Source organism: Megascapheus bottae, chromosome X, assembly GCF_031878675.1.
Source record: "Megascapheus bottae isolate mThoBot1 chromosome X, mThoBot2.hap1, whole genome shotgun sequence".
Taxonomy (NCBI): Eukaryota; Metazoa; Chordata; class Mammalia; order Rodentia; family Geomyidae; genus Megascapheus; species Megascapheus bottae.
The window spans coordinates 87,727,377-87,740,599 of NC_143547.1; the positions used below are offsets into that span (position 1 = coordinate 87,727,377).

Here is a 13,223-nt window from a genome sequence, read left to right on the forward strand (position 1 = left end):
GTTACTCAGGAGGCTGAGATCTAATGATTGTGGTTTGAAGCCAGACATGGCAAAAAAAAAGTCTGTGGTATCCTACCTCCAATTAACCACAAAGTGGTTAACCACAGGTGGAGCTATGACTCAAGTAACAGAGTGCTAACTTTGGGCAAAAGTACTCAGGGAGGGGCCGGGAGTTTGGCCTATTGGTAGAGTGATGCCTAGCATGCATGAAGACTCAGGTTCAATTCCTCGGTACCACATACATAGAAAAAAGCCAGAAGTGGTGCTGAGGCTCAAGTGGTAGAGCTCTAGCCTTGAGAAAGTCCAAGGACAGTATTCAGGCCCTGAGCTCACGCCCAGGACTGGCAAATAAAAACAAAAACAAAAACAAACAGAAAACAACTGGGCACTGGGAGTATCCTAGACAGTAAGGACAGAGGGACTGAAGTATACCATGTGGTGATGGGCATGCTGAGTATGTAGATTCACAGCCAGGGAGGGAAATCAGAGCCCAGTACTTGGTAGCAATACAAAATAACCTGATAGTCATACTATGAGAGCTAGATCTTATAACAACGGATATGAGCCCAGCATGGTGGCTCATGCCTGTAATCCTAGCTACTCAGGAGGCTGAGATCTTAGGATTGTGCTTCAAAGCCAGCCCAGGTACTGAAGTCCTTGAGACTCTTATCTCCAAGTAACTACCAGAAAACTGGAAGTGGCTCCGTGGCTCAAGCTGTAGGGTGGTAGCCTTTAGCTGAAGAGCTTAGGGACAGTGGCCAGGCTCAGAGCTTAAGACCCATACCCGACCACAAAAAACCAGACATGATATGTTATCTAAATACTACTTTCCTTCAACACCCTACACCTTTTTATCAATAAATTAAAGGTTAAGAAAAGCTATGCATGCCAGGTGAGCATACTAATTTGAATTACTTAAAAAGCAAATCCTGAGACAAAGATTCTAATGCAGATAGTTTTGAGAACTGATTTCACGAAACACCCACTGACAAGTGTGAAAATGATAAAGTGAAAGGAGTCAATACGTGTATTGTAAAGACAGTCATGTAACTGGGTGATTGGAACATAATTGTGTGGTTGAACTCTGGGGGGAAAACCATGTAAATTATGTACTTGTTAGCTTGCAAGAGGTTCAGAGACATTTCCAGAAGTGTTAACCCCTAGATCTAGCCTATCCTGAAGACTACAGAAGCCTTCCAGATCTCTGAAGAAGCCTTCGAAGAAATACTGGTAGTTAAAAATCAGCTAGCACACACAGAAACAAGGCAGAGAAATAGGTGACATGAAAAGCAGCAAGAGCTACATACATGTGAACCACATAAAAATCTCCCCTTTGAGGTCCGGGAGTTTGGCCTAGTGGTAGAGTGCTTGCCTAGCGTGCATGAAGACCCAGGTTCGATTCCTTGGTACCACATACACAGAAAAATAGCTAGAAGTGGTTTTGTGTGTCAAGTATTTGAGCTCTAGCCTCGGGAAAGCCCCAGGACAGTACTTATGCCCTGAGTTCAAACCAAGACTGGCAAAAAAAGTCCCCTTTGTCCACTAGGGAAAGTAACTTAGGCAAAATAAATCAAGGAAACACTGAACAGAACACAAGAAGTTTGAACTTTGATGGTAACTAGATTTCAGGAGCTGGTAGAAACACCTGGCAAAAAAGCAATGTGGACATCAATGTGAAACACCTTCAAACCTGGACAACGTATCTAGTGCATTGTCTATGGTATCCTAAAAGAGGTAACCTCAACACTGGGAACAGTTTGGAACATGTCAGAAATCAGAAACAAGCAGCATTTTATTGAGTGACTGGATAATTTCACCACTTGAATGTAAACACTCAGCAAATATGATAGCTATATTCATAGAATATATTTCATAGAATTGTAACACAGGTATCCACATTTTCTGCATAATACCTGCACACCAGAAAGTCTGGGGTGAAGGATATGTACAACAAAGACTAAGACATAAATGACCATGAAAACAAAGATTACTGACCTAACACCTTTCATCTGATTGTGAGGAAATTGGGCCTGAGTAACTGAGGGTGTCCATGGAAACTCAGAAATTGTTAGGATACCTATGTACTGCTTAGTTTCAAAAGATTAGGGACGAAGGCCGGGAGTTTGCCCTAGTGGTAGAGTACCTGCCTTGCATGCACGAAGACCAGGGTACCACATACATAGAAAAGTCGGAAATGGTGCTGTGGCTCAAGTGATAGTGCTAGCCTTGAGGAGAGCCCAAGGACAGTGCTAAGGCCTTGAGTTCAAGAAACAAGACTGGGAAAAAAGGGGGGGGAGATGAAAATTTCCCTCAAAGTTCTTACTCCACTCACTTTCCTTATTTTCCAAGAAAAATATCAGATTGTTAGATTCCACTACAAGCTTAAGGCTTTTCTTGCTAGTTAACAGAGTCATTGAGCATTTGTATGATTATATGTGGATACAGAACTTCTGCTTCCTTGGACCCCAAGGATATGTGATTATCCTGATTTTCTCCTCAATATGGTATCCAGGTCTAAAGATACTTCTTTAAGACTAGGCCTTGTTTGAAAAACAAATTGTGTGTGTGTGTGTGTGTGTGTGTGTGTGTGTGTGTGTGTGTGTGTGTGTACACGTGCAAGCATGTGCTTGCGCAAGCTAGCTGGTTCTGGGCTCATTTACGCACCTGGCTTTTTTTGCTCAAAGCTGGTGTTCTACCACTTGAGTCACAATGAAGTGTCTCACAGACTTTCCTGTCCAAACTAGCTTTGAACTGTGAGCATCGGATCTAAGCATCCTGAGTAGTAGCTAGGATTATAGGCTTCAGTCACCATTGCTAGGCTGAAATGCAAAGTTTGACACTTTTTCTGAAAATCTGACAAGGACAGATTCACACTTAGACTGGAGACATTTTTATCCCTAAAATGGAATTATTTGGACTATACTATCATCTTCTGTGTTATATCTTTTTAGATGAAAAATAGATACCAGTGAGTATTCACCAAATACATAGTGTGCTATTTAAGTTCTGCATAAAACCATTTCATGAGTTCATAAGGTTGTCAACTTTAAATAGTCTTTCATGGTTCTGAGGAGCTGAATTTCCTAAGGCTTTGGTCCAAGGCAGGACCATAAAGTACAGATCTTCTAAGAAAAATCTGGCTGAACTTATATGCAGGTTTTCTCCCTTACAATAGACAATCACAGCTCAGCTGTTAACCACTTTGAGTTAACAAAGAACAAGATGTAGAGATTGTTAAATTTCTATGGAAGTGTTCAAAGACTACCTTGATATGTTACCACCCTCTAGCATCATCTTCCCTACGGGAGAAAAACGCCAAACTGATTGATTTGAATCCAGGCACTTATTCGGCTTTTTTTTTCCAGCACAATGGAAACTTGAACAAGGTATTGGTAAATCTCACAAGTACTATTTTATCCAGCTCAAGTGAGTGATGGTAGCTTTTCACCATGCTACAAGGGAGAATTCTAAAATGTGACTCAGGGTTGAAGAACTCTACATTGGGATTTGGAATCTAAAACACAATCTAGTAAAGACAGTGATAGAAGACATTCCATTGTTCCCCACATTTCCCATCCTTCTTACAGTACACAAAACCACATGGCTGGTTTGAGGACATGCAGTCTAAGTGGATGTAACTTGTGTCACGCTTGGGTTAAAGCACCAGAAAACTAATGAAATTCTCCAGTCTCTTATGTTTCTATTACAGTGGCAGGTGGAAAGGATACATATCCTGAATAATGTGGTTACAAAACAACAGTCTCAGTCAGCTTGGAACCTTGAATGACTGTGTGGAATAGATCCCTTCCTATTCTTCTGAGACTGCACAAAAGAGGTGGCACGAGCAAGAAATTAAAACTTCATGTGCAAAACCTGACACTTAGAGAATACTACCTGTGAATAAATAATTGTATTCTTAATGAAGACAGACCTCCCCCACCTGCAATGCATAACCATTACTTCATACTCTTAATTTAGAGGTAAATAAATCTACATGTCACCCCCCAGACTCTTCTGAACTGACTAAAGAACAGAAGATCATGAGCAATTCAACAAGCAAAGCTTTGGCTTTCAACCAAGCATACAGTAGTGAGCAATATACTTCAGTAAAAAGATTGCTTTCTACTGCACAAAAAACAGGAAATAATTAAATTTCTTATAGACATTTCTTTATTATATGTTCCCACTTGAATGTTTAGAGAATAATTTAAATGTAATGTATACTGACAGCAAGCACAGTATCGAATATTAGGATTTTTAATATTTTTGTTTTCTTACCCTTTATTCCTTTAGGAAAAAAATATTCAGATGACCCCAAAGAAACAATTATTATGCTGATCACGCTATGCAGTAACACGCAGAAAAGAAAGCAACAAAGAAGTGAAAACGTCTTTTTCCTCAAATCGTTTTTAATTCGTTTTTCCACAGCCATATAAATTTAAAGTATGAAACAACAATAATACAACTATAGAATCTAGGTTCTCTTTCAAAGCAGCGGCATATAAAACATAGAAAAGCTAAAACCTCAGCACAAGCTTCTAAAAAACAAGGACTGAGAGGTTTTTGATGAAGACATGAAATGCACAAAATACAGTACACAAAATACCAAAATGCATAAAATATAAAGCTACACATTTCAGGTAGAAAGCATTGTAAAATATATAAAATATGCAAAAATCAAACCAAACAGATTTTTCTTAAGAGTACCATGAATACACTGGAACTGGGCAATTAGCATTTGAAGATGGGAACAAGAAAATAGCAGTTTCCCATTTAAAACTTTATTTCTAGGCTTTAGGATTTCACCTTCTTGACATCCTTCTTTCCAGAGCTCTCAGTAGCTGACTCTGCTTTTCTTTTCTGTGTCTAAAATGGAAACAGATTTAATGTTCTGCTCCAATATGCACATTTTAAATGGCCGAACAATGTTAAATCTAGGATGTAAATGCATTAAAAAATTTTAACATGAATATTCACTTCAATGTCACACTCACAGTTAATGTTCTACACAGCCCAACAAACTATATAACCCAATGTAAAATAACCTTTAAAGATGTTGCTTCTTATGAAAAAGACATAAAATAGCCATCAAAAATAGTCATCAAGTATCTACTTACACACAGTTTATAAATGTACTCTTAAAGAACTATTCAATACTTTTAGCAGAAATTTCACTTGTTATTCATTAAAATTTTCTGAAAGATTTCAGCATACCATATTTTACATCTTACATGATGGTAATTTTCTTTCACTTTTTTGCATCTGTGAAATCAGGATGCATTTTACAATGAATCACATTATACTTCACAGTATGATTTTCTTAGTGACACATAAAGTAATGTGTCTTACAATGGAAGGCATCTTAGGTTTGATGAAATATGGCAGCTTATTTAACCACACTTAAAATAAATAATATGATCTACTAAAGAATAAATTACAACTATACAAAAAACATGACTGGATTAAAATCCAGTCTATTATTTTACTCATTATCATGTAAAGCTTTTTGAACTGCTCAAAATTGTCATTTGCAGTCTGGTTCCACAGAGATCAGATGACATATTTGATAAAATCAAAACTCTTGCTTTCAACTTTAGCATCATCCCATCCAAACTCTAATGCTCTCCCACAATATCCTAGTCTCAATTCAAAGGATTTTTCTTTTATTATAGTTTTGTTTATATTTGTATGGATCTATAAAATACTGAGCCCCAATGCTAGAGAATCTAATCACATGGTCTACAGACAGATAAGAAACATGTAATTGTGGTATGATTCTTTTTCTCTCTAAAACAAATTAGCATTTATAGAAACAGCTCATGGGTATCATTCTGACATTAAACATAAGCATTGGAATTATGTAAAAAAAATGAGATCTACCTAAAAGTTAGGAAAATGCTGAAAATTTTACCATTGGAGTTTTAGTTGACCGTTTCTTCTTTTCTGCTCTCTCCCTCTCCTCAATTTCCATATTCTCTTTCTCAATTAATGAAATGAGAGTGTTACAGCGTCTCTGAAATTCCTAAATGAAACAATAAGATGACCATTTCTGTAAATTCAGTCATAATCTTTCCAAAGGTGACAATTCTTTATCTGTGTCATTTCTGTGGCAGAGAACTTCCATGCCTGGTATTCCTCAGAACAATATTCATACAGGGCATATCATAAGGTTCACTGAAACTATGGGTGGGAATAAATATCCTTTTTGAGTTAACTAAACCAAAGTACATCTACTCTGTGGTACACTACTTGGAAATAAAACGAAAGAACCATTAATATAAAAACCTGGATAAACCTTAAGGGATTATCCTGAGGGTAAAAAAAAATCTGTTTCAAAGGTGACATTTCACATTATTCTATTTAAGCAACATTTTTCTTAAAATGACAGAATTATAGAAATGGGAGAGAAGGTCAATTGTTGTGAGAGGTAGGGAGGAGAAAGTGAGAAAGACAACAGAAAGCAATGGGGTCCTGTGTATGTGAGGATTAGTTACACAAACCAAAATTGCACTGAATTTTATACCCCCAAACTCACACCCACAGTTTTACTGAAATTAAAGGTTAAGGAAAAAGAAAGTAAAACAATGCAAATCAAATTAGCCATGCTATGAGTTATGCTCGTGTGTAAGTAGTATATGGACTATAATAGTAAGATCATAAAATAAGGGGTCTCACTGAGAATAGATGTCAATTCATACTTGATATGGAATATACTATGTCACTTGAAAATTCGTATCTTACAAGTCTTACGTTTCAATGTGACTATATGTAGAAATGGGTTACTTAAGCTGTTAAATAAGATGAGATAAAAAATAGGATCATAATTGGTAGGATGCATAAGATGGGGCCTAATGGCAATAGACAAGTGTATAAGTATCTTTCTCTCTCCTCATTTTCGTCCTTTGCTGTTGTTTGTTCCTCCTCCACTTAGATGAGAGGACATTATGTACAAAAGAATGTGAACCAGAAACCAATCCTGCTACCACTATGATCTTGGACCTCCAGCCTCTATAACTGTAAGAAAACAATGTTTTGAGCCGGGTGAGGTAGCTCACACCTGTAATCCTCATTACTCAGGAGGCTGAGATCTGAGGATCAAGGTTCAAAGCCAGGGCACAAAAGGACCTGAGATTCATTTTTTTCATATAAATGGAGTGCTATCTCCAATTAACCTTTAGAAAATGGGAAGTGGGGTATGGCTCAAGGGTAGGGCAATAGCCTTGAGCTAAAGAGCTCAGGGACAGCGCTTATTAGGCAGAGTTCAAGCCCCATGAATCACAAAAAAAAGAAAAATAAAAAACAATGTTTTGCAACATAGGCCACCTAGCCTGTGGTATGGCCTATGGCAACAAAGCCAGATGAGTATATGCTACCTCTCTATAAATCAAATTGAAAATAACAAACATATACTTTTTGTTGGTGGTGATGGTTTTGTATTTAGACTGTTTTTGTCTTTTTAGGGTAAACAAGTGGGAGCACAGAAAAGGAAGGAGGAGAGTGAACAAATGCAGTGATACTATGGAAAAATGAACTATGCAACTTATGGGTGGAGATGGGAAGGGGTAACTGGAGGAAAGTGAAGGACAGAGTGATAGATCATTGCCTGTACAACAGCTAATAATAAATTCATATTTTAAAAAACTTCCTATTCATTGACCTAACAGTTCTATTATTATTTTACTGTCAACAATGCCTGCAAAGATTTCCAGAGTTTTTACAACACTACCAATAGGGAAAGACTGGGAACTAATTACACTTTTTGGTAATTTGGAAATAGAATGCATAGACACAGGAAGCAGCTTAGAAGAATAGCAACAAGGATGTGATCAGTAGTTAACAGCAACTCTTATCTGAAAAGTGGGACCACTGGTACTTTTTTTCTCAAGGGATGGTGCAGTTTGCCTAGGCTGCCAGGACCAAAAGAGCTCATGTGCCACCAAGGAGTTGCACTTGGAAGTTTCAGTTTGTTCTTTATACTAACCTGCATTTTCAATTTTTTTTAAAATGAAGACTTAGCTCTTGAGCGATCTCAGAAATGTTTTAAGAAATGGCACTCTTAATATAGTTCTGCCTTTCCAAATAAAAACCAGGAATGACACACAGTATTGGAAATGTTAATTTCATAAGTGTTATCAACTATCCGAGCATGTTCTACTCTTCAGCCCCAAAGAGGCACAAAAGTAAGGACAGGCTAGCCAGAAAAAATTACAGATTAACACATTATTTACCAGTTAAAAATGAGGGAATGTCAGTTTCACATATATCTCAAATTACTCCAGTTTCAACAATTTAAGAAAACATTGGAATTTTCCGTACATACCAAAATAGTGGTGATATACTTAATATGCAGATAAAATACTCTTCAGAGCTTCATTCAGTAATACACATACAAATTAAACAGCATGTTATTCAATTTATCTATTATAGAAAGAGTGAAGTTGACCTTGATGAGATTTGATCATTGATTTCTAGGAAGACTAAATAGATTCTTTACATGAAGTTGATTTTTGAATCATTAAGCTATACCCTCTGGCCATTATTATTCTCCATAAGTAATAGTTGCCTGTGACTGTAGATATCTTTAGATACATATTCATGATTCATATGAATGAGTCACATAAAAACACTAATACTTGGAGACATTTTCATATGCGGGAAAGAAGAATATCACAAAATGATTAAAAATAGACAGTATAATAAATTTCTACCTTCATTGCCTTTAACCTAAAACTACTCAAGACACAGAAAAAATAATCTAACTCTCTAGAGGAAAAGAATTAAGGATTGAAGACTATGGGTGTTATTTTCCTGGATAGGGCATGATTCTCTGGAGACATACCAACTCAATTTTCTATCTACCCACTTAACTTTAACTGCCTAACATAAACAGATGGTATGTCAAACAGAATATTGCTCAGAATCAGAAAGGCCAGATTACCAATAAAGCAGTGACTCACAGTTTAAATAATTAAGTGACATGAGAAATTTTCTATCAAAAGCACTTCTGATTTTCTAATTTCCCCACTTACATATTCCCCTCGATTTTTATTGTTCTATTTATATTTCTATTATTCTGGAGTTACAAGGATTTGCCCATAGTGCCTCAACTAATTTTTACAAATCTGTGGTCTAATGATGTCTTTTTCTCAAAACATTTGCACTCTTTATTTAGGAATTAATAAGCAAGAAGGAGAAAAATATCACACATACTGAAGAAAAAGAGATGCAAAGACAAAAAAAGAAAACAGAAGGGAAAGCCAGAGTGGTGTCTCACGCCTGTAATCCTCACTACACAAGAGGCTGAAATCTGAGGATCAAAGTTCAAAGTCAGCCGGGGCACAAAAGAACCTGAGATTCTTATCTCCAATTAACCTCCAGAAAACAGGTAGGGTGGTAGCCTTGCGCTGAAGAGCTCAGGGACAGTGCCCAGGCCTAGATCAAGCCACAGGACCCACAAAAAAATAAATAAATAAAATAAAATAAACTGAAGGGAATTGGAAAATAGCAATTCTTGAAAAATCATTCTATGTTTAAATATGTACAAATATGTACAAAATGCTGAATTTTAAAAAGGTTAAAAAAATATATCCATGTCAGGACTTCTCAGAGCATTTAGTATTCTGATACACATAAGTATCTAGGACAGTATGTCCCAAATGTGATTCAACCTATTTACATATTCTGAAACTACGTTTCTTATAAGCCAACTGCACAAATGCTATGCAAGATAAGGGTGATGTCTAAGACTAAGAATCAGAGTTAGATCAGAGATGCAGGAACAAAAAACTAAATGTAGTTGATAAAAGCATCTCTAAAAAAAATTGGAGCAGGCCTAGTGGTATTAGCATGGTTTTTACTACTCAAATATCACTTGATATGCATTCTCATTGGGAAAGTAATCAAATTATCCACTGTTAAGTTTAGAAAGAACCTAACAATAAAAATTATTCAAGTTAATGCCTGAATAATCCTTTGTACTTGCAGTCATGCAATCTGCCTGTCAGAATTCTTCTGCAACTGCATCCTAAGGCTGGCTACTCTACCTCTGCACAAGTTGGAAATTTTCTCTTTTGCAAGGTACAACTTCGTACCTTCTGGTAGTCACAGGAAACAAGCCAATTTCCTCTTCTGCTGGCATCAAGTATTTCCAAGCAGCTCTCATGCTTCTACCATAATCATTCCCTAGACCAACCAACACCCCTCTTTTACTAAATACCCTATCCCTCTTCATATCATTCATTCATTTGATGCATCTCTAAAAGGACTATGATGATTAATCTTGTCAGCTCAATTCAATTAAGTCACCTAGATTAGTAAAGCACACTTCTGGTCTATCTATAAGGCAATTTCTAAAAGAATATTAAGTAAGGGAGAAAAGACACATTTTGTGGAAGCACAATCCAGTAACCTGGGATCCTGAACAGAACAGAAAGATAAAAAAGTGGAAGGGAAAGCTCACTTGTCTTGTCTCTCTCCTCCCTCTATGTGAGATAAGTCTGCTTGCCATGATGGACTGAAACCTCTAAAACTGTGAAGCAAAATCAATATTTCTTCTATTTAAATTCTCAGGTATTTGTGACATAAATGGAAAGTCAAGTTAACACAGAAAACTGATACCAGAAAGGGGGGTGGTCATTCCTGTGACTAGCTGATAATATGGTCTGAAATTTACTGACATGGGCTAGAGTTGCCATAGAAGAGCTTAATGGGTGATTCTGGAAGAAACTTACAAGACTACAATTGAACTAGGAATGTGGAGAGCATCTTATTTCATTTGACAGACTTCTGAGAAGAGAGCTGCAGTGCACATGCTCACCTAGACCCATGTAGGAAACATAGTCTATGCTCAGCCATCCAGGCACTGAGACTGCTGCAGTCATGGTGCAAAGGAGCCTAGATACTGCTTGAACTAGGGACAGACCATGTTGTAGTCAACATAATGCTGGTTTTACAAGCATGCAGAATGAAAGAGTTACCTAGTCATGTAAATGTCCACACAGTTTCCAAAGAAAACCTGAGAGATCAAGTGATGTGTGAGACAGGATAGGAGTCTTCAGGAAGACCCTGAGAACTATGTGAGTGAAACCTAATCTTCAATGGAAACTTAAATTTCCATTTAAGTTTGGAGATTCTGTAAGCATGGGTCATCTGCTGAGGAAAGTAGCAGGCAGTAGTAAGCCCAAGAGAGAAGCTATGTTAGCTACAGCCAAAGCCAGAGATGCAGGGCTACCCAAACCCTTTGGAATTCATATCTCACACTACAGTGTGCCCTGAATACCAATCAAAGCTACCAGATTTAACACTAACCTTTCTGGGCTTTCACTCTATGATCCAATCTTTCCACACTTTTCCTATTCCTCCTTTTTAGAATGGGAAGAAACCATTCACTGAAAAGCATCCAGGCTATTAGAAATGCATACTTCTAGGGCTGTCTGTGAAGGTGATTCCAGAGAGCATTAACTAAAGAGAAGATTTGTCCTGACTGTAAGTAAGCAGCACCATGCCACAGTCTGGGGTTCCAGATGGAATGAAAGGATAAAGGAGACATACTCAATCTCTATTTCCTAGCCACCATGAGGCAAGCAGCTCTTCACTCTGCTAAATCTTCCCCATCGTATTAACGGAAACCTCTGAAAGTATAAAGCAAAATAAATATTTCCTTCCTCAAGTTGTTTCTTGGGTATTTATCCCAGTAACAGAAAGTCTAATGATAAAAAAAAAAACCTTACTCTTGATTCTATTATTTCTTTCGTTCTACATTTCATACATTCTTTTTTTTTAATTTTTTATTGTATTTAATAAAAGGGTTACATGATATTTGCCAGATAGAAGGTGCATTAATTCACATACATTGATTCCCTTTCACATGTCTTGGTACCCATTACCCTCCCCCCACCCCCCTTACCCATCTTGGTTTTCCCCCCTTCCCTATCAAATTTCAAATAACCAAATACAAATAAATTCAATATATCAGATAACAAAGTGAGCTACCATAACAATATGAGATACCCAAGGGACAGCAAAAAGAGATGAGAGACAACATAGTACATTAAGGACAACAATCATTCGTTATATGGCTTTTGTTTCAATATCCGGGAGGTCCTTTCAATTAGCTTCATACTATATGGCCTTATGTATCAAGATTTTGCTCTATTGCAGATCTCTGCTACTAGAGCCCAAGGTTTCTACTGATTATGACGAATGAGGGAAACCATTGAGCCTAAGTTCCTTTGAGTCTGGCTTACTTCACTTAATAGGATTTTTTCTAAGTCTTTCCATTTCCTATCAAACGGGGCGATGTCATTGTTTCTGACAGCAGCATAGAATTCCATTGTGTACAAATACCACAACTTGTTAATCCACTCATCAACTGAGGGGGGACATCTAGGTTGGTTCCATATCTTTGCTATGATGAATAGTGCTGCAATGAACATTGTTGTGCTAGTGGATTTAGTATGCCCTACTTACTGGATGGTTGGGTAAATGCCAAGTAGTGGAATTGGTGGGTCATAGGGGAGCTCTATGTTTAGCCTTTTGAGGCACTGCCACACTGCTTTCCATAGTGGTTGAACGAGTTTGCACTCCCACCAACAGTGTAGTAGTGATCCCTCCTGGCCACATCCCCTCCAGCATCTGTTATTATTCGTTTTCCTGATCCTGGCCATTCTAACTGGAGTGAGGTGGAATCTTAGAGTTGTTTTGATTTGCATTTCTTTTATGACCAGAAATGTTGAGCATTTCTTCATGTGACACTTCTTAGCAGAAAGAACAGCGCAGGAGGAATTTCAATACCAAACTTTAGACTCTATTACAGAGCTATAATTATCAAAACAGCTTGGTACTGGCACAAGAACAGGCCTGAAGACCAATGGAATAGAACTGAGGACCCAGATATTAAACCACAGACCTATGGCCACCTAATCTTTGACAAGGGAGCCAAAAAAAATTGAATGGAAGAAAGACAGCCTCTTCAACAAGTTGTGCTGGCAGAACTGGTTAAGCACCTGTAGAAAACTAAAGTTGAATCCTTCTTTGTCACCTTGCACTAGAATTAACTCCAAATGGATCAAAGACCTGGAAGTAAAAGCTGACACACTGAAAACTTTACAGGAAGCAATAGGAGATACACTAGGCCTCCTTGGCACAGGTTGAAACTTTCTTAATAAGGACCAAGAATCACAACAAATCAGAGAAAGGCTGGATAAGTGGGACTGCATGAAACT

The 13,223-nt window shown here is 37.5% G+C and overlaps 1 protein-coding gene across 10 annotated transcripts in view; it reads right to left on the reverse strand.

Moving 5' to 3' along the window:
• Positions 1–4,391: 4,391 nt before the first annotated feature.
• Positions 4,392–13,223, reverse strand: part of Smarca1 (SNF2 related chromatin remodeling ATPase 1) — a 90,351-nt gene continuing 81,519 nt past the window's right edge. For 5 of the 10 annotated variants that reach the window (XM_090326984.1, XM_090326982.1, XM_090326978.1 and 2 more), the window contains 2 exons: positions 5,912–6,022; positions 4,392–4,866 (listed from right to left, as the gene is read on the reverse strand). In XM_090326984.1, coding sequence (XP_090183110.1) covers positions 4,795–4,866; positions 5,912–6,022 — 183 coding nt within the window. In that variant the 3' untranslated portion in view covers positions 4,392–4,794. Of the gene's footprint in view, positions 4,935–5,880; positions 6,023–13,223 lie in introns of all 10 variants that reach the window. The other 5 variants (XM_090326988.1, XM_090326985.1, XM_090326980.1 and 2 more) reach the window with 3 other exon arrangements.